General features: G+C 47.0%; 1 protein-coding gene across 1 annotated transcript in view; it reads left to right on the top strand.

Moving 5' to 3' along the window:
* The window catches only part of LOC122922328 (tyrosine-protein kinase Src-2), a 39,263-nt gene that overhangs the window by 4,632 nt on the left and 10,155 nt on the right, over positions 1–24,476 (top strand). The window contains exons 2-5 of the mRNA XM_044272903.1: positions 14,251–14,488; positions 16,993–17,092; positions 18,774–18,872; positions 21,804–21,907. Coding sequence (XP_044128838.1) covers positions 14,251–14,488; positions 16,993–17,092; positions 18,774–18,872; positions 21,804–21,907 — 541 coding nt within the window. The remainder of the gene's footprint in view (positions 1–14,250; positions 14,489–16,992; positions 17,093–18,773; positions 18,873–21,803; positions 21,908–24,476) is intronic.

The following is a 24,476-nucleotide window of genomic DNA, read 5'->3' as shown; positions in this document are numbered from 1 at the left end:
TGTGTTTAGAGGGACATGCAACCTGCTGACATCACTGCCCTCCATGTGACTACAGCAAATGACTCCTCACAACCCAAAAGGACTCATTCATCTGGTAAACTGACTTTTGCTCTATTTAATCCTGTTTGTACCATACCACCTGTATTTGTAACCTCAGACCATTGTATATATCCTTGTGTGTGTATAGTGTATTGTCTAGTGAGCCCCTAAGGGGATTAAATATTTTAATCTTGTGCTGTCTTGTATCTTGATCATGAATTCCCACGTCCATGTTTCGGCATAGTTATACTCTACCGCGAGTTGGTTTCTTAACCTATATAATCCCGTTAGCGGGCCAGTCTTATATCAAACAAGAAACTGGTGACAGTCTTCCCGGGCTGAGAACGTGCTGTTTCACTGGGGCAGTGAAAAGGCTCTCTTAGCTTGTTGCCTCTCTGTGCCTATGTGAACAGGAGAAGTCTGTGAAAACTGTACCAAGGCTGACCAGTGACCAAACAGTATCTCGTGAGCTCAACGTAGTTGACGTCAAGTGGGCACGAGGGCTGGAATCCCTCATATATTGGTGGCAGCAAAGTGGGATCGAGATACTAGTGTGTGTGTGTGTGTGTGAGACCCATACTCTCAGACACTAAAGACTATCAGCAGTAGCTTTTGCCGCTGGATAGTCTGAGTGCAAATACAATAAGGTGTGTGTGTGTGTGTGTGTGTGTCATCAGGTTGCAGTCTGTGTCAGTGATCATCTGTGGCAATGATGGCCAGTATCGCAAGGAGCAAAGCTAAGGAGATGGCCGATGCTATGAATGGTGGCGGGGAGGACGCAGTTCAGATGAGGGGCCCAGAGGAGGTGGAAGGCAACTTTATTCAAGGTGAAAGGGAGCACAGCCAAAGCTCCCCAAGGAGCCAGTTGCCAGCGGTGGGCCGCACTCCACCTGCCCATTTCCCCCCCTTCCCCCTTCCTCAGGCAGGCAGGCTCTGCTTCTCTCCTAAAAGTTGTCGTGGAGGCCGGAGACCAGGCGGCTTATGAGATCCTCATGGCAGCTGCTGAACATCGCAAACGAACAGAGGCTGCAGAACGAGAACGTCGCGAGCAAGCACAGGTCGAGCGCGAGCATCACCTGCGAGTGCTCAAACTCCAGCAGCCTTAGCCTGATGTGAGTCTCCAGAGATCCGGATTCCTAAACTGCAGGCGGAGGACGTCTCCCTGCTGGACAAAGATGGGGACTCGGACGCTTTCTTGTTGGCGTTTGAGATAGCCTGCCATCGGTACCAGCTGCTGGAGGAGCAGTGGGTCCAATTTCTAACACCATGTGTCAGGGGAAAAGCCCTCGAAATCTTCAGGGTACCTGCCCAGCAAGACCATCCTGAGCTATGAGGACATCAAGCAGGCTCTGGTCCGGCAGTACAACTTAACCCCTGAGTTGTACCAGAAAAAGCTCCGACGTTTGCAGCGGGGTCCTACCCAGAGCTGGGCCGATCACATGCAGGACTTGCGGAGAGCGGTCGACCAATGGACCACGGGATTGGAGCTTACCACTGTCCAGCAGCTGAAGGAGCTCATTTCCACAGAGCAATTCTTGTGGAACAGCCAGGAGGACCTCCAGCAGTACCTCCATGATTAGAAGCCAAAGGGGGCCTTGGCAACAGCAGCCCTGGCCGACGAGTACACCAACAACCGGACTTCAGAGGCCCGGAAACCTGTTGGCTGGAGAAGGGGGTAAGACACACTACCCCTGTCCCTAGGCCCAGGTGGGCACCGGCCCTGGCTTCACTTTCCACATCTATGGGGGAACACAGACTTTGCCACCTCTGGAAACAGCCAGGACACTTCAAGGCAATGTGTCCCCAGCGCCCAAGGGACCCGTCCCAGTCATCGACCCAGAAACCGTCCACTGTGGTGTGTGTGAGGAGGCCCCTTGACAATTTTCAACTGGTCACCGTGTGGCAGGCCATGGGACTTAGAGACAGCGGCGCTGCGATGACTTTGGTACGGGCTGAACTAGTGGCACCCGATTATTTATTGCCTGGAAGATCCCTTACTGTCTCTGGGATTGGAGGAGTAGAACCGTCGCTGCCCGTCGCCAAGGTCTATTTGGACTGAGGCGTAAGGGAGGTATCCTCAAATATCCCTGCCAGTGTTTTGCTGGGGACAGACCCGGGGAGGCTTGTGTCTAAGTACGGGGCTGCTGACACAAGGGGGGCGGGGGGATGTAATGTGTGCCTCTCCCCCTCAGTGGGGAGAGGGTCATTCACGCCATCTGTGCTGAGGCCCCAGGGAGTAGCTAGCAAGCCTGCTGGAATCTGTTGTCCTCAGGTGTGGCAACTAAGGGGACAAGTAGGGGTCAGACAGCTGCGGGGGAGGAGGATGCAAATGAGGTCAGGGCTGTCCCAGAAGAAGTAGGCCTCTTAGGTAAAACATCAGTGCAGGGTTCCTCCCCAACCGGGATGTTGGAGGGCCAGGTTAGTCCGTCTGGAATGGTGACTTGGTCGGAAGCTGAGGGGAAGCAGGCACTACCAGCTGTGGCAGCGGCTATAGCTGCTGTCGCGCGCAGTGGGAGTGCTGGGGCCCCTCAGTGGTCTGATTGCTTTCCCCCTTCCAACCAAGTGGCTGCCAATTCAGATGGAGGCCAGAAGACGGGTTCCAGGGACCTGTCGTGACATGGGAGTCTCGTCTATTTTGTCCATTTCCAGTCAGGAGTTTCAGGCAGCGTTAGTGGCTGACGCCAGCCTGACCGCTCTCAAAGAGCAGGCGACGCAGCCCACCTCTGTTTTGGACCTCGGGCTGATTGTCTGAGACCAAGGACTGCTATACTGGGTCAAAGTCCAGCAGGGCTCACCGGAGGAGTGGCCTAGGGATTGACAGCTAGTGGTACCCTATCAGTTCAGAACGAAGGAGTTGTGGGTTGCGCATGAAATTTCCATGGCTGGACACCTAGGGGTCGCTAAGACAAAAGCCAGATTAGCCCAGCATTTCTACTGGCCAAAGATGGGGGACGATGTGGTTGCCTACTGCCGTTCATGTGACCCACAGCCACCCGCTGGCAGGTGTCGGGTATCTAATTGGACCACTGTCCATTCCCAGCAGCGCCAGGAAACGCTTCATATTGATAGTAGTAGATTATGGTATCCGGAAGCGGTAGCCTTGTCCTCCATTCGGGCTGACAAGGTGGCCACTGCCTTGCTGTAGACTTTCTCCAGAGTGGGCTTTCCCCAGGAAATGCTCACTGGCTGGAGGACCCAGTTCATGTCGTAATTCATGGAGTCTCTCTGTAGGCAAATACAGGTGCAACATCTGGTGACCAGCCCATACCACCCACAGACCAACAGCCTATGCGAACGGTTTAATGGCACCTTAAAGCAGATGCTTAAGATGTTGGTTGATTCCCACGGGTGTGACTGGGAGCGGTACCTCCCACATCTGCAGTTTGCCTACCGAAAGGTCCCATAGGCCTCCCACGGGGTTCTCCTCCTCTGAGCTCCTATACTGGCAACGTGTGCAGGGGCTCGGGCTGTGGTGAAAGAGACCTTGGAGGGAGTTGTAGCCACCCCTGGAGTGTTGGTCATCGAGTGTGTCATGCGCTTCCAAAGCAAGATGCAGGCCTTGTCGCAGCTGGTGCACGATAATATTGAGCGGGCCCAGGCCGACCAGAAGCGATGGTACGACCAGAACAATTGTGAGAGGGCCTACTAGGTGGGTCAAAAGGTATGGGTACTGGTCCCCGTGCCTCAGGACAAGCTTCAGGCGGCCTGAGAAGGCCTGTACCTCGTGCATCAGCGCCTCAACGCCGTGCTGTACCTGGTCACCCTGGACCACGCCCGGGGAAGGCGGAAGGCCTATCGGTAGAGGGAGGCATATGCCCTCCCTGTCTGCAACCTCCCAGAAGAGGGGGAGGAGGAAACCCTCCTAGACCTGCTTGCCCAGGTGAAGGCGGGTGGGTTCATTGTGGAGGTGGACCAACGGCTCTTGAAGGACCTTCCAGGAGTTGTTCAGCAACATGGACACCAGGGATCACCCCCCCCCCCCCCCCCTGGCAATCCGACGTTCAGCATATCGGGTTTCCTTGGAGGTACAGCAGCACATGTGCCAGGAGGTTGATGAGATTCTGAAGCTGGTGGTCATCCAGGCATCCAACAGCGCTTGGGCATCACCTGTGGTCCCAAAGAAGGACCAGACCACCCGGTTCTGTGTGGATTACAGGGGACTCAACGCTGTCTCTGTCACCGATGTGTACCCAATACCACGCATCAATGACCTACTTGCTCAGTTTGCTGGGGCATAGTACCTGACCATCATGGATCTGAGCTGGGGGTATTGGCATATTCCCCTGACCCGTGAGGCACGGGAACACTGTGTCTTTATTACCCCCTTTGGATTGTACGAGTCCACTGTGATGCCATCCAGCATGAAGAATGCCCCTGCCACTTTTCAGTGTATGGTCAACACAATGCTTAAGGGACTTAGAGTACGCAGCTGCGTACCTGGATGACATTGCCATCTTCAGTCCCACATGGGAGGATCACCTAGAGCACTTGATGCAGGTGCTCGGGCGGATCCGCCAGGCAGGCTTGACCATAAACCTAAAAGTGCCAGCTGGGCATGAGCGAGGTCCACTACCTGGGGCACTGGGTAGACTGGGGGGCCTTAAAACCAGAGTCTGGAAAACTGGATGCCATCACATCCTGGCCCACCCCCAGGACCAAGAAACGGGTGATGTCCTTCCTGGGCACTATAGGAGGTATGTCCCCCACTATAGTAGCGCCCTCTTGAGCTTCCTTGTACTACAAGCAGCCGATTTCACGTGGCCGTTTATAGTACAGACCGACGCCAGGGATTTTGGCCTTTGTGCCGTACTCAGCCAGGTCGACACTACAGGCCAGGAACACCCCATTTGTACCTGAGCTGGAAGCTTCTGCCGAGGGAGGTGGCGTACTCCACAATGGAGGAGTACCTGGCCATGGTCTTGGCACTGTAACGGTTTCAGCCATACTTATACGGGCGCCGCTTCACTGTGGAGACAGACCACAACCCCCTCAGCTGGTTAAACACCGTCTCAGGGATGAATAGAAGGCTGCTACACTGGAGCCTCGCGCTCCAGCAGTATCACTTGACCATTTGCCACAAGAAGGGCCGTGACCTTGGGAATGCCAACAGGCTATCCCGGCAAGGATGGGTGCACGGGAACACAGGAAAGTGCTGCCCCCTGGCGCCCTCTAAAAGGAGGAGGTGTGAGGAATATGGATTATTATTATTTATGGCCAGCCATGTTCCCAGATCAACCATCTACTGAAAGGTAGCAGAGGTAGTGAGCTCCACAGGGGGGGCCCTGCCTCACAGCACAGCCTTATGGCAGAGAGCATCTAGCAGTCCAACTTTGTTTATATTTCTCGCCTCCATTCAGCCAGCCAGGAACCCAGCTAATGGAACAGGAAAAAACTCTCTGCAGGGGTCTAGGCCATTCCACAGTTCAATCAAATTTAGTAGCATGGAACCGGCGGTTCGTAAGGAATTGTGAATCGCCCGGCCATCACAGGCACAAACCGGATACATATTTGTGTCCCTGTGGCCACGATGAACAGGCCCGTGGTCATAGTCTGGCGGTGGGATGCAGGGAGGGGAGATATACATATCTTCCCACAGAAACCACATAATGGTACCAAGTTTGGACTCTACTTGTAGCCGTAACCCAGGCGGATACGTTGGTCCCAGAACCATCTCCCTGTGACATTCTGTTCTGGAGCTATGAACCCTAAAGCGTTTTGTGGGTCATTTGCTGTCAGCCCAGAAGAGGGGGGGGGTGGACCCTTCCCAGAGGAGGGGCCGGCTACAGTTTAAAAGGCTTGTGCCAGCAAGTGGGTGTGTCTTTTTGCTGAAGGAGGGTCACTTCGTGCCATGTGTTTAGAGGGACCTGCAACCTGCTGACATCACTGCCCTCCATGTGACTACAGCAAAGGACTCATCCCAACCCAAAAGGACTTGTCCATCTGGTAAATTGACTTTTGCTCTATTTAATCCTGTTTGTACCATACCACCTGTATTTGTAACCTCAGACCACTGTATATATCCTTGTGTGTATTGTCTAGTGAGCCCTTAAGGCGATTAAATATTTAATTTAATCTTGTGCTGTTTTGTATCTTGATCACGAATCCCCACGTCTGTGTTTCGGCATAGTTATAAGCTACCGCGGGTTGGTTTCTTAACCTATATAACCCTGTTAGCAGACCGGGCTTATATCAAACAAAAAACTGGTGGCAGTCTTCCCGGGCTCAGCTTGATGCCTCTCTGTGCCCGTGTGGACAGGAGGAGTCTGTGAAAACTGTACCAAGACTGACCTTACCCGCTCCTCCAGGAGGGCATAACGTCATCCCTTGGTGACCATACCGTATCTCATGAGCTCGACTTAGTTGACGTCAAGTGGGCATGAGGGGTGGTATCCCTCACACCAGTCTATAAATCCATCCTGTCTTATCTTGTTACCTCATTGACTTCAATCTGGAAAAGGACAAACCAGGAAAACCACAAAATGTAGTTATGAAGTGTTTTATTTTATTGTTTTTTTATGCTTAGTTTTTTTGGGACTGCTACAGTGTATGTGGCACAGTTTAGGATCATTGGGTTTATTTGGCTTCTTGGCTGGACAATCCCTTTAAGACTATGTCCACAGGTGACTGATAAGCTGCAGCAGGTCCGCAGCATTGTAAAGTACCAGCAAAGTGGGTGAGATTGTGACAGGTGCTGCGTATAAAAACCTCAGTGTAAATTCACCAGGGGTGCGGATTTGACGTCTGCAGCTCGTCAGTATATGCTGCAAATCTCCCCAGCAGATTTTACCCTTTGCAGTGGCGAGGGTGACGCCTGATGCAAAACATGTGGGTTTTACTGCTGAGCTGCGGTAAAAACTGCTGTGGACATTTTCCGCTGTATTTTCCAGCATGTCTGAACATAGACTAAAGGTAGGCACAAAAGTGGTGGGAACGCTGCAAATGTTCAACATGGAAAATTCACAGCATGTTACAGTACCAGCAAAGTGGATGGGATTTTAGCAAATAGGTGAGAAATGTCTGATCCCTGAGAGTCCCAGCACTGGACTCATCTTTGACGAGCACAGAGGTAATGTGAATGGAGAGGTGGCCACACACGTGCGCCGTTTTATGATTCAGTGTCTATGGGGCTGATGGACAGCGGCAGATTTTTTGCAGAAGTTTCTGTAACCTTCCAATTCATCTGAATGGGGGGTTCTAGAAAAACCGTGCGCTTACCACCAAAACAGCCATTCTCAAATATGGGACTGTATCCTTGGCGTAGGTTCTGGTGTTGCAGATTTTTGGTTATAATTCTGGACTGAATCTACAGCCATTTATACATGAGTAGTGAAAACCCCCATCCACGTGTAGCTGAAAAATCCTGCATGTGCAGCAGGTATGGCCGTTCTATTATATCCTGTGGATGTAGCCGCAGCAAAATCTGTGACAGAAAAGGGGAGATCTATCAAAACTGGTGCAACCAATCAGACTGACCCTTCCGTTTTTCTAAAGGAGCTCTGAAAACTGTAAGGTGGAATCTGGTTGCTACCAAGCCAGTTTTCCTTTGCTTCAGTTTTGATTAATCTCCCCCAAAGTATTTATCAAATGAAAAAAAAAAAAATTCCCCCCCCCTTCTTGCACTCACTGCAAACAAGGCCAGGCTATTTAGTTAATGGGTCGTCCTGCTTTGGAGCCGACAACCCCTGAGGTCCTCCTGGATGTTAAAAACCCCCACTCACCTGTCCGCATTCCCAGCTGCTTCCGCTGCCGGGCCCAAGTCGAAAGCAGCCGAGAACAGAGCCGCAGCGGGAATGTGGACAGGTGAGTGGGGCTATTCACACTTTTTGCGGGTCAGATGCTGACCCAGTCACTTCTATGGGGCCATAAAAGATGCAGGCAGCACACCGTGTGCTGTCTTCATCCGTATGTCCCTTCTGTGGCATCCGCCAAAAAATAGAACATGTCCTATTCTTGTCTGTTTTGTGGATAAGGATAGGACTATTCAACAGAGGGACGTTCCTTTCGACAAATTGCGCAACGCAGACAGTATGTGTTTTGCGGACTGCGAAAATGGCTACGGCCGTGTGCATGAGCCATAAGACTGTATGTTTTTGTATAGTATTGGTGTTTCTTGTGTAAACCTCCTAAAGGTCTTGTATGTGGCCTGTTCACCTCCTGTTTGACCCTGTGCTCCGGAAAACACCTGGTGAATACTGAACATATCCAAAGGCCTATGGACCCAGTGTATCGCAAGAGCGTGTCAGCATATCTTTTTTTGTGGTTTGGTATAGCATAGTAGACTACATTATTCCATACACTGCTATAAAGAAAAAAAACATTGGGCGGTATACATTGTTACTGACATAGTATATGCCTGTGCAGCTTTCTGTTGACATTATCTCTTGAACAAGGGCTCAAAGAGCTCAGTGGGGTCCGTTTATAGATGGATGCAGCATAAACGTTTCATGTCCTGCACAGGCGTTCTGCTGAGCCACTGCCATACCAATATTCCCTAGACCTGTTGTGAATAACGTAAACCATTGCCCTGCTCTGATTTAGAAGCTGGATTACAGGCCATAGCCACTCTCCATGGGCCACAGTGGAAGCGGTCATCTGAAACCACCTCCAAAAACTGTGCTGAGGCCTACTTTTAGGGTGTGGCCACATGGGGTGGAATCTCTGCTATGGATTTGGAGCGGAAATTGCCCTGTGAATTTTATGGCCAAGCAGCGTATTTAAAATCCAATCCCTATGTCGTTTTCCGCAAAGATTATGGATTAGATTTTTATTTAGATTTTTTCAATATAATCTCATCCACTTTGCTGCTGTAGTAATACACGGCTTATTTTGCGCGTTCAAATGGCACAACTCCTTTTACGCTAAGTTCTGAAATGACCACCTATCCACAGTGCAGTGCTTGGCTACCTACAGCGCTCCCATAGAGGTGAATACAGCAGCCGCCATACACAACCTGCTGTTCCATTCATTCAGTGGAACTGGACCCCGGTTCTCGTGATCGTGTGTGTGTGTGGGGGGTCCCATTAGTCTGACCCCCACCGATCAGATGGCTGCCAGTCTTACCTACCTGATCCTAGTTTTTCTTTAGAAATAAGCAGCACACGAAGCATCTGGCAGCCGCTCATCCCCTGACTTTATTCTGGCTACGGATACAACCGTACCCGTTTTGCGGCCCGCAAATCGTGAATCCACAAAATGCAGACGCCATCCACATGTTTGCGGATCTGTTTTTTTCAGTGGGTCTGTGGTCTGCATTTTGAGGACATTTTCTATCTTTCTGTGGAATAGATATAAGGATGTGAAAAAGCACATGGATGATCCGCGTGCTTTTCAGTCAGTTTATCAAAAAGCTAGACTATGTCCTATACTTTTCCCCTAGATGTGGACCACGGACGGGCTGTCTGGTCTCTAGTCCATCTTTTTGTGCAGAGCAAATCGCAGCATGCACCATTCTGCTCTGAGCGATTGGGTCTGGTAGAAGAAGGGGCCACAAGGACGCCATCTGTGCACGGTCCTTTCAAAAACTCATCCATGTTCACTGTCCGAAACTCAGATGAGTTTCCTGTCGTCCGTATAAAAGGGGCCTAAAGGGTTAAAAAATGGAGACCTACCTCTGACTGCAGAGGGTGTGATGCTTTGATAGTTCCTCTATCGGTGCTAAATAAAGCGTGAATTCTTCGTAGAATAAATTGTGGTGTTTTTGAGCTTATGGAGAGTGGAGTCCGGAAGGCATTGACAATGTGCTGATGAGTATTGATCCATCATATGTAAGTGGTCAGGTGATTGCAGCTTCCTCATATGATCGGACAGAAGATCTCACGAAGCTCTAAAATCACCATTTGTAACTCATGACGATGATTCCATACAAGAGCCCAAAGAGAGAAGGGACCTCAAGGCTTGACGGCATTTGGTCTGCTGGGCAGAAATATATATATATATATATATATATATATATATATATATATATATATATATATATATATATATATATATATATATATATATATAATTTTATTAGAACTCTTAACTGGTTTCTGTTTGGTATTTTGACAGCAAGAATAGAGCTGAAGATTGGTAACGCAGATGGAGAATCATCACAAATGTGAACAGAGCTTTTTAGAAGAGCATGGAGATGTTGCCATGCACAACTTTTTGTTTAGAAATCCCATATTACTTGACGTGTGAACACTTTCTAATCTGTGTTCGATATAATTGTAAAGAACTGCCATACAGTTTGTACCAAAGTGTATGGTGGCAGTTTTGTCTGTACAGGTCCCAATGTTCTTCCCCTGTTGGCAATGATGACTGTATTTTAAGGAGAAGATACAATGAAACTATTGGAAACATAAGCTCCAAACGCTTGTACCTTGTGGAACTTGTTTGGGTGTCCACATACGGTGCCAAATTTAGTAATGATTTTTGATATGGTGGTGTGCATGAGGCCAAACTGCACCAAAAATATCTACTGGTCTGCCCCAATGTCTCAGAAATTGGCATGCATTTTTTTTGGGTAGCCCTTAGGCCTCATGCGGCCGTTCCGTGCATTGGGGGCCGCAATTTGCGGTCTCCAATGCACGGGCAACGTCTGTGCGGCAGCTGGGATGGATCAAGATTCATTCAACTTGAATGGGTCCGTGATCCATCTGCAAAAATTAGAACATGTTCTATTTTATTTTTTATTTTTTTGTGGTGTGGAGGCACGGACAGAAATGCCACGGAAGCACTCTGTAGTGCCTCTGGGGTTCCGTGCCTCTGTTCCACACTGCAGCTCCGGATTGCAACAGCCGTGTGCATGAGGCTGGAGGCAGAGATGGACAGAGGAGACGTTTGCAGGTAGCCAGTGTTGCTGGAGGTGCATATGTTTTTGGGTGGTTTTCTGTTGTCTATGGGAGTTCTTTTTATTGGTAATGATGTACACATGCTGTATACAGCCTGTGATTAGCTTGATGGACTTCGTGTAGGGCAGTGATGGCGAACTTTTTAGAGATGTAAATGTAACCTGAATACTACAGTCTAATATAGTATATCTTCCATGTACTTTATCATTTAGCTATAATAGCCTGCCTACATTCAGTGCGCTGCCTGTGCCGTTCATAGTGCGCCCTGCGCTGATGAATGGCAGGAAAAGTCTAAGGATATTAGTACACCATAGACTTTTTCGCAGGTGCCCACAGAGATGGAGGCCACAGAAATTTAGTCCAAACTCCCTTTAAAGGGCTCCATGTCTTGGTGTGTTTAGCACCATAATAATGCAAGAATTATCGAAAAATGTGCTTCATTATGGCATGTGGACATCAGTTTATTGATTTCTTGAGAAACTATTCCTCATTCCATTGGAGCCCTTTAGTTCTGTTTCCTTCTAAGAATTTCGGTAGGTAAGTAGTCATGCAGATGAGAACGTGTACTGGACTACTTTTCCAGGAGGTGCTCTCCAGTGTATGTACTGATGGGGTACCCTTGAGTTCTCCTATGACATGCTGCGGTTAATACCAGTGTTGAGAGTGTGTGTGTGTGCGCTGTGACGGACTGGGAAGGTATTATCTGTGGCACACTGACGGCTCAGCACCACACAGGGTAACGTCACTGGGCGCTGACGAATAACCGTGCTGTCTTTGTGATGATTGATTATATAGATGTGCGTTTTATATGTACACTGGATGCAGTCACATCATTTGTAAAGAACAAAGTCCTGTTGTAAAGAGGCTCAGGGCTTGAAAGTGCTTTAATTGGAACTTCTGGCATGTGAAACAAATGGCATGGTGCTAGGGGTGATGTTACAGTGAAATCAGTGACGCCTCCAGTGAGAGCAGTGAGCATTGCAGAAAGAAAACTTAGAAAAAGTACCTGTCTGGTACCTGGAGTCATTGGGGCGTCTCTCAGCAATTCCCGAGCCACTGTTGCAAACCCACCGATCTTAAAGGGGTTCTGCAGTTTGTTTAAACTAATTATCTATCCTCTGGATAGATCAGCAGCATCTGATTGGCGGCACCCAGGATCCCCGCTGATCAGCTGTTTGAGAAGGCAGCAGCGCTCCTGTAGCGCCGCCGCCCTATCACTGTTCACTGCAGGCCCAGTGACGTCACGACTAGTATCACTGACCTGGGCGGGGCTAAGCTCCATTCAAGTAAACAGAGCTTAGCCCCACCCAGGCCATTGATACTAGTCATGATGTCACTGGGCCTGCAGTAAACAGTGAGAAGGCTGTGGTGCTCCTGGAGATTTATCCAGAACCTTTTTATGGTTACGTTCACATCTGCCTCGGAGGCTCCGTTTGGGGCTTCCGTCACAGGTTTCCGTTCAGGAGACAACCTCTAACTGATCCCGTGAAAGTCAGTGAGATCTTTTATGCTGTGTCATGTATTGAATCCATTACTTCCGTTATTTGCGTTCTTCTGCTCCAATAAAGAACCAGAAGAACGGAAGTAGCGTTGATGTACATTCAGTATTTTTGCGGACAGCATACGGCTGTCTGAATGAGCCCTTAAAGTGCCAGTGTGCTAATTCTTGGACGGAGACGTCTGCTTCCTCACTGCAGTTATCACACGTGCCAGGCTTTCCGATTGCTTCCAAATTTAGCAGGACTGCTCTTGAACCAGCGGCATATTGAAAGTCAGCCATACTGGTATCGATGGCGTTTTAGATTGACTACCTCTTTTCGTGACTGGTGGTAACCTCCACACAATAACCTGTACATATGTGTAGGTGTCCTCTGCACCCCACAGCGTTTCCTGGAGTCACAGATGCAGCAGCGAGACTGTACCTGTCTGGAATGTTGTTCATGTTCCCTATGAACAGGATGTGTAATTCCTAGGAACCATATACTGTACCGTGTGTACAGATGTCCATGCATCTTGTACACAGCAGCCTGTACCGTCATATCGTTCCCAGACGTCTGTCTCCGATAGCTTCTGTTAATGGTCGACTTCTCCATTTCTGTGGCTTTTGTGGTAATCTTTTGTGAGCGACTTGTCAGACGTGATAAATAAATAAACTCAGCTCTGCTGGGGCTTGTAGTTCTGCAGCGTAAGGGTAGGTCCACACACTGCAAATTTTTCCATGCCCCTTCCCCCTCCAAACGGTATAACATGCAGATTTTGCTGCGGACTCTCACTGCCACATTGATGGCGTGTCGTAAATGCTGCAGCGTGTCTGCAGCGGAATTTTGTGCAGAAAATCTGCAGCACTTGCAGTGCAATAAAAGTGGATGAGATTTCAACGCTCATTCACGCGCTTCGGGTTTTCTGTTTTTCAGCATGTCCATTTATGCTGTGGGTTTTACTTGCAATGTAAAAGTAACTGCAGCAGAGGAACCGCTGCAGTCCCGAACGAGCCCGTTTTGGAAAGCTTTTTTTCAGCAGAGGTTTTCCTCCCGGTCAGCTGCGGAAAATCTACAGCAGGCTTGCCATGTGTGAACCCTTCTTGATCCGCAGTGAAAATCTGCAGCAGAAATGGGCACGCTGCAGATTTTTTAAAAATCTGCTCAGCAGGTCAAATTACCTGCGGAAATGTGCAGCGATTTTGTTAGGATTTTACCTGCGCAGATCTGCGGTGGTGCAGATGGCGTGGTTGATGGGTGGTACAGTTGTCACATTAGACGTTTAGTGTCTGGGAGAAGTGAGACTGTACGCTCCGCGGGGACAGGAACTGATGCGAATGAATAAATCAATTCTCTCATGTTGTATAGTGGATTTCTTTATGTCCTCCGCGCTGTTCCCCTTGATCCCTCGCGGACGTCTTCTCCTTTCCCCCTTGCGTTCACCACGGATCAATAACTCACTGTTCATCTCCATTCTGCTCGCTGATCACGTCTATTTTACCACCTGTTGTTCCTTCATTCCTCCTCTCCCCCTTATCCTTCCCATGCCAACCTCCCCCCTTTTCTTTCTCTTTCTTCCTCTGCTTTTGCCGTCACAGCACATTCCAAGACTTTCAATTAACTCTTCCCCCCCCCCCCCCCACCTCCACATTTCTCCTTTTATGAGGGGTGGGAGGGAGTGGATCCCATTTAGCATGTCCACCAGGCGGGTCATGACCTCATTTAGGGGATCCAGAGACGCCCCCACTACTTTAAGTCACATTAGTTAAGTGTTTTATTTTTATTTTTTTTAAATTTCCAGGCTGGTTGATGTTATCATTCGCAGTCATGTGATGCATTCTTCAGTAGGTTGTAGTACCTTGTCCTAATACTCACCCACTTCTTTGTCCCTTTCACAGATGGGCGTTACGAAAAGCAAGCCTCGAGAAGGTGGGCAACGGAGCCGCAGTCTGGATATCGCCGAAGGGTCGCACACACCTTTTCCTTCTCTCTCTGCTTCTCAGACTCCAAGCAAGAGCCTCGACTCCCACCGTCCTACTAACCAACCTTTCGGGGGCAACTGTGATCTTACGCCATTTGGAGGGGTCAATTTTTCAGACACTGTCACGTCACCCCAAAGAACCGGACCTTTATCAGGTGTGTACAAGGGACTGAGGATGGGCTAGTTTTCAGGAGCGGCTCCAGGAGGTCTAGTGTTTCTATACGTCACCCTTTTCCTCCTTTTTAGGGTAGGGTCACACATGGTGTGTACCAGTAGCAGCAAGGTGAATGTAAATCTCATCCGGATGCTGTGGGCAAAGTGGGCGCCCGCGGGGAATTTGTGTTCTCCAGTCACCGTGGGCCTCCATCAGTAGCCGCAATCTGTGCTGTAAAAGCCCACCGACCACAGCTACTTCATGTGTTGGATATGCAACGTGTAGATCCAACATGAGTCTTCCTACAAGATTCTAGGCTTGCACTTGGATTTCTGTTGGAGGTATGCAGCAGATCCGCATGAGGTTTAGCCCCAGTGTTCCCGTTCAAAATAAGTGTCAAGCTTCTTATTTTTCTTCTCCACACTACTCCACCTGGTGTACGGGGCTGCAAAAAACTCATTTACATGCATTAGGTGCAGATTGTTTGCAATATTATCAGTACTCCTCCCTAGATCTGTACATACCTGTTTTACAGCCACATTGTAGAATCCGTAATGCTCCCTATTGGTGCAGTAAAAGTAATTTTGGTAGGGTCTGTCTATTACAGGAATCGGCAACCTCCGGCACTCCAGCTGTTCTGAAACTACAACTTCCAGCATGCTTCCTTCACTTCTATAGGAGTTAGAAGAGCAGCCGAGCTTGTTTGCATGCTGGTAGTTGTAGTTTCACAGCAGCTGGAGTGCCGAAGGTTGCTGATCCCTGGTCTATTAGATTACCACCTCATGTAGTGTACCCAACGCTAGCTTTATAGTTGGTCTTGGGAACATGGACAATACAGGATGGATGTGGAGGTGATGGGCTCGATAGGATGTGCATTGAAAGGTAGCGCTGTCAGTCACACTGTCTACTCTACAGCCCTGCACCGCACACCAGCGGAGGAGGGGGGAAAGAAACAGACAGCTGATTATGTTGATTTCTTTGCAAACGGGTACAAAGCACCTATTAATGATGCGCTGCAATTCATTATGTCCTCAGATAATCCCTCCAAAACTCCCCTGGCCGCAGTACTGTGCTTTAGGATCATTCCCACTCCTAACAAGAGCGATTTTGTTAATAAGAGTTTCAGTTCCCCAATATGTTATATAAAGAACCGCCATACAAGAGCCGCCCTCTGTGCTGTCATCATTTCTTACAGGACTACATGACATGGTTACTAAAATATATGTGCACGGTCTCCCTCTTGCCCCCTATGTAACAGCAGCATGGGCGGACTGGCTATAGACCCTACAGGGAGATTTCCCGGTGGGTCCCGACCTTATTCATGGTCGCCGGCTGAGTACATGATAATCCGATGCTCCTCAGCGTTAATTAACGCTAAGGAGCATCAGGTACTTATGCACCTGGCCAGTGGCTGCAGACGCCTTCCCGACCTCAACAGTATCAGTCTTCAGGACTGTGCTACAGTTGAATACTGTGGTGAGGGCGGCAGTATTTTGTGCTGCATTACAGTATTGCAGGCAACATCTAGTTGTGTTGCCTTGCTTTGTCAGTTTTGACCCACCTACAACATGGGGCCACTTTAAGTTCCCAGTCCACCCATGGACACCAGGTCCTTAAGAAGCTGAGATCTATGTTGCCGTTTGTAGGTTTCTTGCAGTAAAAAGCTGCATTGCCTATCTGTGCCTGCAGCACTGACATTCATGAATGACTTTTCTAGTTCAAAATAGTGAAAAATGCACTTATTAAATTTATTATATTTTTTTAGCTACAGATCATCACTATTGGAACGCTGTCTTCTTTCCTACAGGTTGCTGCTGGATGCGCTGAGGTAGCTCATTTAGTAGGAAAACTGCAAATGGCAGCATAGATCTCTGCTTCCTGTAGTGTCCTGTTGGGAGATTAAGGAACACTAAATATAGAAAATGCTCAAAAAAATATCCCAGCTCTTCTTCCTCCCTTAATCTCTTCTTCCCCATGATCGTATTTTGTATCAAACTGCAATTAAAACTGAGAAATGTGACGTTATATTGGCTGTCTGACCCAGGAGATCAGCCATGTCCTCCTCACTATCCTGAGTCTGGCTGCAGCAGACTCCATATCTGCAGTGGGACACAGCTAATGAAATCAGTGGGGGTCATTTATCAAAGACGTGGCACTGTGGTCAATCGGCTGCTCGGGGAGGCCATGGTTCTCTGCAATCCCTTCCATGCAGGGAATTACAGCTTCGTCTCACTCATTGAATGTTATGGGGACAAAACTGCTGTGAAACCTGAATTTCCAGGTTTTGAGTGGACTTGACAATAAAAGTTAATGATTTAAAAGGCAAAAATGCCTGCTCTGACCGTCTGCAAATGTGTTCCATCTGTTGTAACCGGTTTAGGCCTTGTTCTAAGGGTGTCTTGCAAAATGGACACAACATATTAGATAAGCCACATACTGGATTTACAGTGGGGTGGTCTGACATCAATCACCATGCCGTCCATTCACTCTCCTTTATCTCTGTAGGGGGCGTCACCACCTTCGTAGCTCTTTATGATTACGAGTCTCGTACGGAAACGGACCTATCCTTCAAAAAGGGGGACAGGCTGCAGATCGTCAACAACACGTGAGTGGGACATGTATGACTTCATTATTACTGACACGTAGACGGACCGGCTGGTTAGGACGCAGAGTGGCAGCACCGACATTTCTGTGGCTACTTAGTGTTTGTCTAATCCTCTTAAGTCATGGCTTTCCATCCAGGTTCTCGGGGTCAACTCTAACCTCTCTTTACAGCAATTCCTCATCAGGGAGTCCTGCACTAATAATTGCTTGACCGGCAATTCCCCAATACAATGATATCATCGTGTTCATTACCAGTAGGCCCTCATATGTTATCAGACAAGAGCTCTTATGTGACCCTACAACCTATAGTGTAGGGGTCAGCAAACTCTGGCACTTCAGCTGCTGTGAAACTGCAATTTCCAGCATGCATGCTCCTGTACAAGTGAATGGAGCATGCTGGGAGTTGTAGTTTCACAACAGACGGATTGTTGAAAGTTATTGACCTCTGCTGTATCTTGAGAATGCCATACAAATTTTAGGCACTGGCAAAAATATGATGCCCCCTGCTGCATTATGTGAGTGCTGCCGCTAAAATATAGGGGAACTTCCTTACTGTATTCCTGTAAGTTCACCAACGGGCTTCCCACATTTTGAACTTGTGTAGGGCTGATGAATGGGTACACAGGGCTCACAATGAAATGTCAGCTCGCCTTATCCTTTGTACCTACAACCTATTCCCCATCTCTGTTAGAAATTACTCGGCCGAGCTCAGCCTACATTAGACCCCCTTTAAACCTGCACACTCAGCCGAGCTCCACCTACATTAGACCGTCAGTGGAGGTCCTGCCCCTGAGGTTCCAACTAATCCGCAGAATGAAGGGACAGTGAGAATTGCTGGATGGCCACAGCCCCTTAACTGCGGTAGGACAACCCCCCTTTAAGAGACGTGACTGGTCTGAGGTTCCTGGTTTAGTGCTCTGCAGTCTGCCTGATGCTGCTTATCTCAGATTATGAGCTCCAGAGACACTGTATATTCTTCTATATTAGTATCTGATATGAGAGAAGCTCCTTTAAAGGCTGTGTTCACCTCTAAGCCTTCCATCACAAGCACTTTTTATGCTCTGAATATTCTTAAATGAAAAATTGGCAATTAGTCTTCATCAAAAAATCTCCTGCTGCTCCTATGCAGAGCTATGTATCTCCATGGTTACAGACTACAGATGCTCTCTATGTAGTCTGATCCTGCAGTCGTACTCTCTTCCATATATCCCTGTTTTATGTAATCTCCCAAACATAGGTCAGTAGGGAAACAACTGGGATGTTCAGTGAAGACTGTCTGCGGACCTGCTTCACTAAATAAATGGTTGCAAGGTGAACATGGCCTTCAGGATTGACATGAGGAATATTCCACATTTTTTTTGAACTTTCATGTGTAATGATGGTGTTTTTTGCACATATTCCAGTCTTGTCTTTTGCTGTTGGTTTTCCTTTATAATCAGTTGTCCTGTTTTTGGCTCACGTGCTGGGCGCTGTCTCTTTTTCACAAATCTTGCACCGCTTCTCTCTGTCACCATGCATGATCCCGCATCTCTTTCTCTCACATGCTGCACCACAGGAGGCCAGACATCAGGTATGTCACTAGATGGGTTTTTGGCCGTCCAGTCTGTCCATTTGTGTGTCCCTCGTTCCATTTTTGCAATTGTGTATCGGAATAAAGTTTTTTTTTTTTTTTTGTCCTGCAGGGAAGGCGACTGGTGGCTGGCCCGCTCCCTCAGCTCCGGGCAGACTGGGTATATTCCCAGCAATTATGTGGCTCCTTCTGACTCCATCCAGGCTGAAGAGTAAGTGGTTTAAGAAATGCACCCTCTCCGCACATATATACTAAAACCTATTTAAGGCTACTTTCACATCTGCGCTTTTCTTTGCGCTTCCATTTTCTCCCCATTCATTGTCAATGGGGACAAAACTGAGTGCATTCCGTTCCTTTTGGTTGTGTCCCCATCGCGGACAGAATAATGCTGCAAGCAGCTTTTTTTCTGTCCGCGTTGTGTTGCGACGCAAGACTGATCTGTCATGACTCACAATGTAAGTCAATGGGGGTGGGTCAGTTTTCTCGGACACAATAGAAAACTGATCCATCCCCCATTGACTTTTACTGGTGTTCATGACTGATCCGTCTTGGCTATTTTAAAGATGGTACAACAGGATCCTCCGTTCATAACGGATTCAGACGGTTGTATTATCATGACGGATCCAGCAAAAACGCTGGTGTGAAAGTAGCCTAACCCTTTTTTCAAGTGAAGCTCCAGCTTTGCAGCCATTTAAATACTGGAATATTGCACAAATTGCAATTCCTAATGCACACTTATTGAAGACATTTGGTTCCTCGCTGGCAGGCATCTGATAATAGCCCTCCATGTCTACAGGGAGCATTAAATTCCCTTTAGTTGTCTTGGTGAAACTTCTGCAGATACAGACCATTTTATTACAATGGCTCAGCAGGGCAAGCAGAGGGAATGCGGTATTATTTATGGCTCTGCAGGTTGTTAAAATTGCTAAGGGGGTTTTCTATAATCTTCCATTAGGAATTGCTATTTAAACCTTTTACAAGAGCACTCCGAGCAGAACTGATACACCTAACACATGTCCTGAGGGGCACGTTACATGACACTGGGATTCTCTCTTTGCTGTGGGATTTCCAAAAATAGGCAAGCGCTGGCTGGCTCCTCCATTTACTGTGGGGCCCGTTCTTCAGATAGGAGCAGGTCACAGGGTTGACATTTATGGTATATCCTACCAGTATGCCATAAATTTCCAGATAGGACAACCCCCTTTAAGAGACGTGACAGATCTGAGGTTCCTGGTTAGTACTGTCTGATGCTGCTCATCTCCGGTTATTATGAGCTCCGGAGACACCTTAGATTCTTCCATATTAGTATCTGATATGAGAGAAGCTCCTTTTAAAGGCTGTGTTCACCTCTACGCATTTCCTCACAAATTTTTTTTGCTGTGGTTATTCTTAAAGGGGTTATCCAACCCCTAAAATGCCTCCTACTTCCTGGGCACCTCACACTCATTCTACCTACCTGGCTCCTGCGTTGCTTCTTATACTGGCAAGGCCAAAAACATCCGGTGACAGGGGGAACGGCCAATAGCAAGCCGCGACAGGAACGAGCCTCCCTAGCATCACCTGCAATATATACAGCTCCTATGCAGACTTATGTATCGCCATGGTTACGGACTACAAACTTTGTGTAGTCTGATCCTTCAGTCATACACTCTTCCATATGTCCCTGTTTTTGTAATCCATGTACATAAAGTTTTAAATCATACAGATGTGTCAAAAATACTAGACTTGGTAATTTATTTATTGAGGAAAATGATCCAATATCACATGTATGTGAACCTTTGCTCTCAGTATCTGGTGTGACCTCATTGTGCAGCAATAACTGCAATTAAGTTTCCAGGAATTGTTGATTAGTCCTGCACATCAACGTGGAGGAATTTTCTCATTCCTCCATACAAAACAGCTTCAGCTCTGTTATGTTTTGGGGTTTCCTCCAATAAACTGCTAATGCAGGTCCTTCCAAAATGTTTTTTTTTTTTTTTCGATTAGGGTCAAGACTTTGACTTGGCCATTCCAAAACTTTTTTACTTTATTTAACTGTCTTTATTTTGTGTGCTTGGGGTCATTGTGTTGCTGTATGACCCACCTTCTCTTGAGATTGACCTCAGATGTCCTAAAATTTTCCTTTTTAGAATTTGCTGGCATTGTTCTGTCATCGATTGCAAACTTTCCTGGTCCAAATGCAGCAAAACAGGCCGAAACCATGAAACTACCACCGCCGTGTTTCAGATAGGATGAGGTTTTTTTATGCAAGATTGCATAACACTTTTTATTTAAATAACACTTGTTATTTAAGCCCAAAAATTTATTTGTCCAGGTGATCTTTAACAAACGGCAGACAAGCAACAATGTTCTTGTTTTAGAGAGCAGCGGCTTTCTCCTTGCAATCCTGCCATGCATGCCATTGCTGTTCAATGTCCTCCTGACGGTGGACAAAAACTTTGAAGGGGTTGTCCGATGTTGCCACTACTAAAGCAAGATGGGACTAAGGGAAACGGGAGTGAATGGGGCTACAGAGTAGCACAATAAGCCTTGCCGAGTGCTTTGGGATTGCTTTGGATTCCTTTGTGACTTCAGACTGTTGCACCCTTATGGCGTGACCACTCTTGGGGAGTGTAATTATTTTGAATTACCTCCATTGTAAGCAGTCTGACTGTGGACTGCTGGGGTCCACACTCTAGAGATGGTTTTGTAACCTTTTCCAGACAGGTGAGCATCAACAACTCCTCTTTTGAGGTCCTCAAATCTCCTCTGTTTGTGCCATGATACACTTCCACAAATGTTTGTTGTGAAGATCAGACTTTGATAGATCAGTGTGTGTGTGTTTTTTATTTTTATTTTATTTTTTAGATTATATTCTCTCTATCTATATATCTCTATTAAATAAATAAATATATATATATATATATATATATATATATATATATATATATATATATATATATATATATATATATATATATATATATATATATATATATATAGGTTGCCCACTTTCCTCAAATAAATGACCAAGTCTAATAATTTTGACTTCTTTGTTTGCTTAGGTTATTATTATCTACTTTTAGGACTTGTGTGAAAATCAATGTTTTTTAAGGTCAACTTTTATGCAGACATTTTCATGTTGACTCTACCCAATTTTCAGGTGGTACTTGGGCAAGATCACGCGGAGAGAGTCGGAGCGTCTGCTGCTGAACCAAGAGAATCCACGAGGAACATTCCTTGTACGAGAGAGTGAGACCACCAAAGGTGAGGAGCATAAGTGTACATGTAGTACATACACATGTACTTTTCTGTTAAAATTAGCCATTAGTATTTCCGAGAGTCCATAGATTTGCTAGACAGCGGCACACAGCTATTTACTAATGGAGGATGTGGACAATGGGTGACAACGGCTGATCTGTAAATTAGATGAGGGGATATACTACATGTATGTTTCAAGGGAGAGTAAAAGGGTGTCAGAATGCCAGCGCTACGTCTTGTATTGTGAAAGGCCTGAGATGGAGCAGAATGTCTTAGCTGAATGTGGACAGAGCAGGTTGTGTGTGAGAATGCAGGGGGTAAAAGGGGGCGGCTGTGGTAAATGTGCAGAGATTCATAGCGGACAAGGGGAGATGTGTAGTCTCTCGTTCCTTTCTCTCCTTCTCGGTTTCTCTTTCCCCGCCACCCTTCTGTCAGACCTGCCTCTGGCAGAGAGGGGAGGAGGCGCATACGGCGGGGAGGGGGAGCTGCATTAAGTGGGTCAGAGAAATGAATATCCATGTTACCCGTAGCAACTCGAAGCGATGTGTTTGCTTGCGGCCTCAGGGCTCCACTTTCTCTTTTCCCTCTTGTGCGTGGAGCTAGGGGGAGATGCCGGGTAGTCTCAGCCCTAATATATTTCTTTTCATGCTGCAGTAATGGGAGGCTCGGGCTGATGTGAAGCCACCGGCTATTCCCTCACACCCTTACACCACTCTATTTCGTTCCTCTGATTCTTCCATAGTCTCGGGCCGTTACCTTATTTTACTTGATGTCTCTTCTTAGAAGGAGAGTGGATCTGACAGATACCCCGGCATCTCCATTCCTCCGATGTTCCTGTTTGTGGGGCCGGTCTCCACCACGTACCATTTTTCTGCATCTGTCACAACACATTTCGATTCTCCTTTTCACGCACACTAAATCTTTCTGACTCTCATTCTCTTTCATCGTGTGGGAAAATCGCAATAACAATTAAATAACCGGTGTAATTGGCCAAAAAATGGGAACAGATTTTTGTGTTTTGGAATTTGTTCTCGATGACTCCAATTGTGGATTAGATTTATTGAGCTGCCAGGATTTTTTTTATTTTTTATTTTTTTTTTGTATTTTCTTAGCTGACATTAATATTGTTCAGTCGTATCCATCATCCTGCCAGGTATATCTGTGTGATGCTGAATCAGAAGAGATGACGTGCTACATGTGATCTCTGTCTAGGACTTAGAACAAGATGGCTGCTTTCTTCCAAAAACAGCACCACGCCTGTCCGCAGGTTGTGTGTGACCTTTACAGCTCAACCCCATTCACTTCAGCAGAGTTGGGCTGCAATACCGAGCACAACCCAGGTGTGGAGCTGTGTTGTGTTTTTTTTGTTTTGTTTTTTTGTTTTGTTTTTTTGTAGGAAGAAAGCGGCCATGTTTTTCTAATACCGGACAACCCCTTTAATTATTCAAAGGAAACTTCAAGGGCGCTGCAGTCAAATGACGCAGCAACTGTGATATCTGAAAAGATGACATTTTGATGTGGGGAACAGATGCTGGAACAGAGCATTTAAAAAATAAAAATAAAAATCGGTCACAATGTATAAATGACGATTCAAAATTCTTTATTTTTACATTCCTTTAACATATTTTTTGCAGTTTTTATTTACTGTGACGCATTCTATTTTTTTTCTCCTGGCGTCAGTCTTCATCACTCCATCATGATCTTTAATTTTGTCATATTGTAGCCAATAAGTGACATTGAAAATAAAAATATTCTCACATGCGCACTCTATATATGATTTTATAGTGGTATATGTCGGAAATATTGGTACACATCTGTCAGCAGGTTTGTACCTATGACACTGGCTGACCTGTTACATGTGCACTTGGCAGCTGAAGGCATCTGTGTTGGTCCCATGTTCATATGTGTCCTCATTGCTGAGAAAAAAAATGATGGTTTAATATATGCAAATGAGCCTCTAGGAGCAACAGGGGCGTTGCCATTACACCTAGAGGCTCTGCTCTCTCTGCAACTGCTGCGGCCTCCTGCACTTTGACAGAGCCAGACAGTGAAAACGTCATCACACCTGGTCCTGTCAATCCAAGTGCAGAGGGTGGGGCAGTTGCAGAGAGAGCAGAGTCTCTAGGTGTAATGGCCACGCCCCCGTTGCTCCTAGAGGCTCATTTGTATATATTAAACTTTTTTTTTTTCTTCTCAGCAATGCGGACACATATGAACATGGGGCAAACACAGATGCCTTTAGCTGCCAAGTACACATGTAAGAGGTCAGCCGGTTTTATAGGTACAAACCTGCTGACAGATGCCCTTTATGTGCAGAAAGTAAAGTCTAAGAATACTGACTCACAAACCTTTGGCCTTAATGTCCAAATGGGTTTGCTAGTTAACGGGTTGAATAGTAGCTTAAAACTGAATTACAAACTCCCTCTATGTAGAACTATACGATATACTTGTATAACCTTGTGGCCCCGCCTAACGCAGGGATGCTCAACCTGCGGCCCTCCAGCTGTTGCAAAACTACAACTCCCAGGTTCTCTTACTCGCATATAGAATAACTGGGACCTCTGCCAGACATATG

The sequence above is a fragment of the Bufo gargarizans genome, unplaced genomic scaffold (assembly GCF_014858855.1).
Source record: "Bufo gargarizans isolate SCDJY-AF-19 unplaced genomic scaffold, ASM1485885v1 fragScaff_scaffold_1_pilon:::fragment_2:::debris, whole genome shotgun sequence".
Lineage (NCBI taxonomy): Eukaryota > Metazoa > Chordata > Amphibia > Anura > Bufonidae > Bufo > Bufo gargarizans.
The sequence above is the reverse complement of the archived record's forward strand: the minus strand, read 5'-3'. Positions and strand labels throughout refer to the sequence as shown.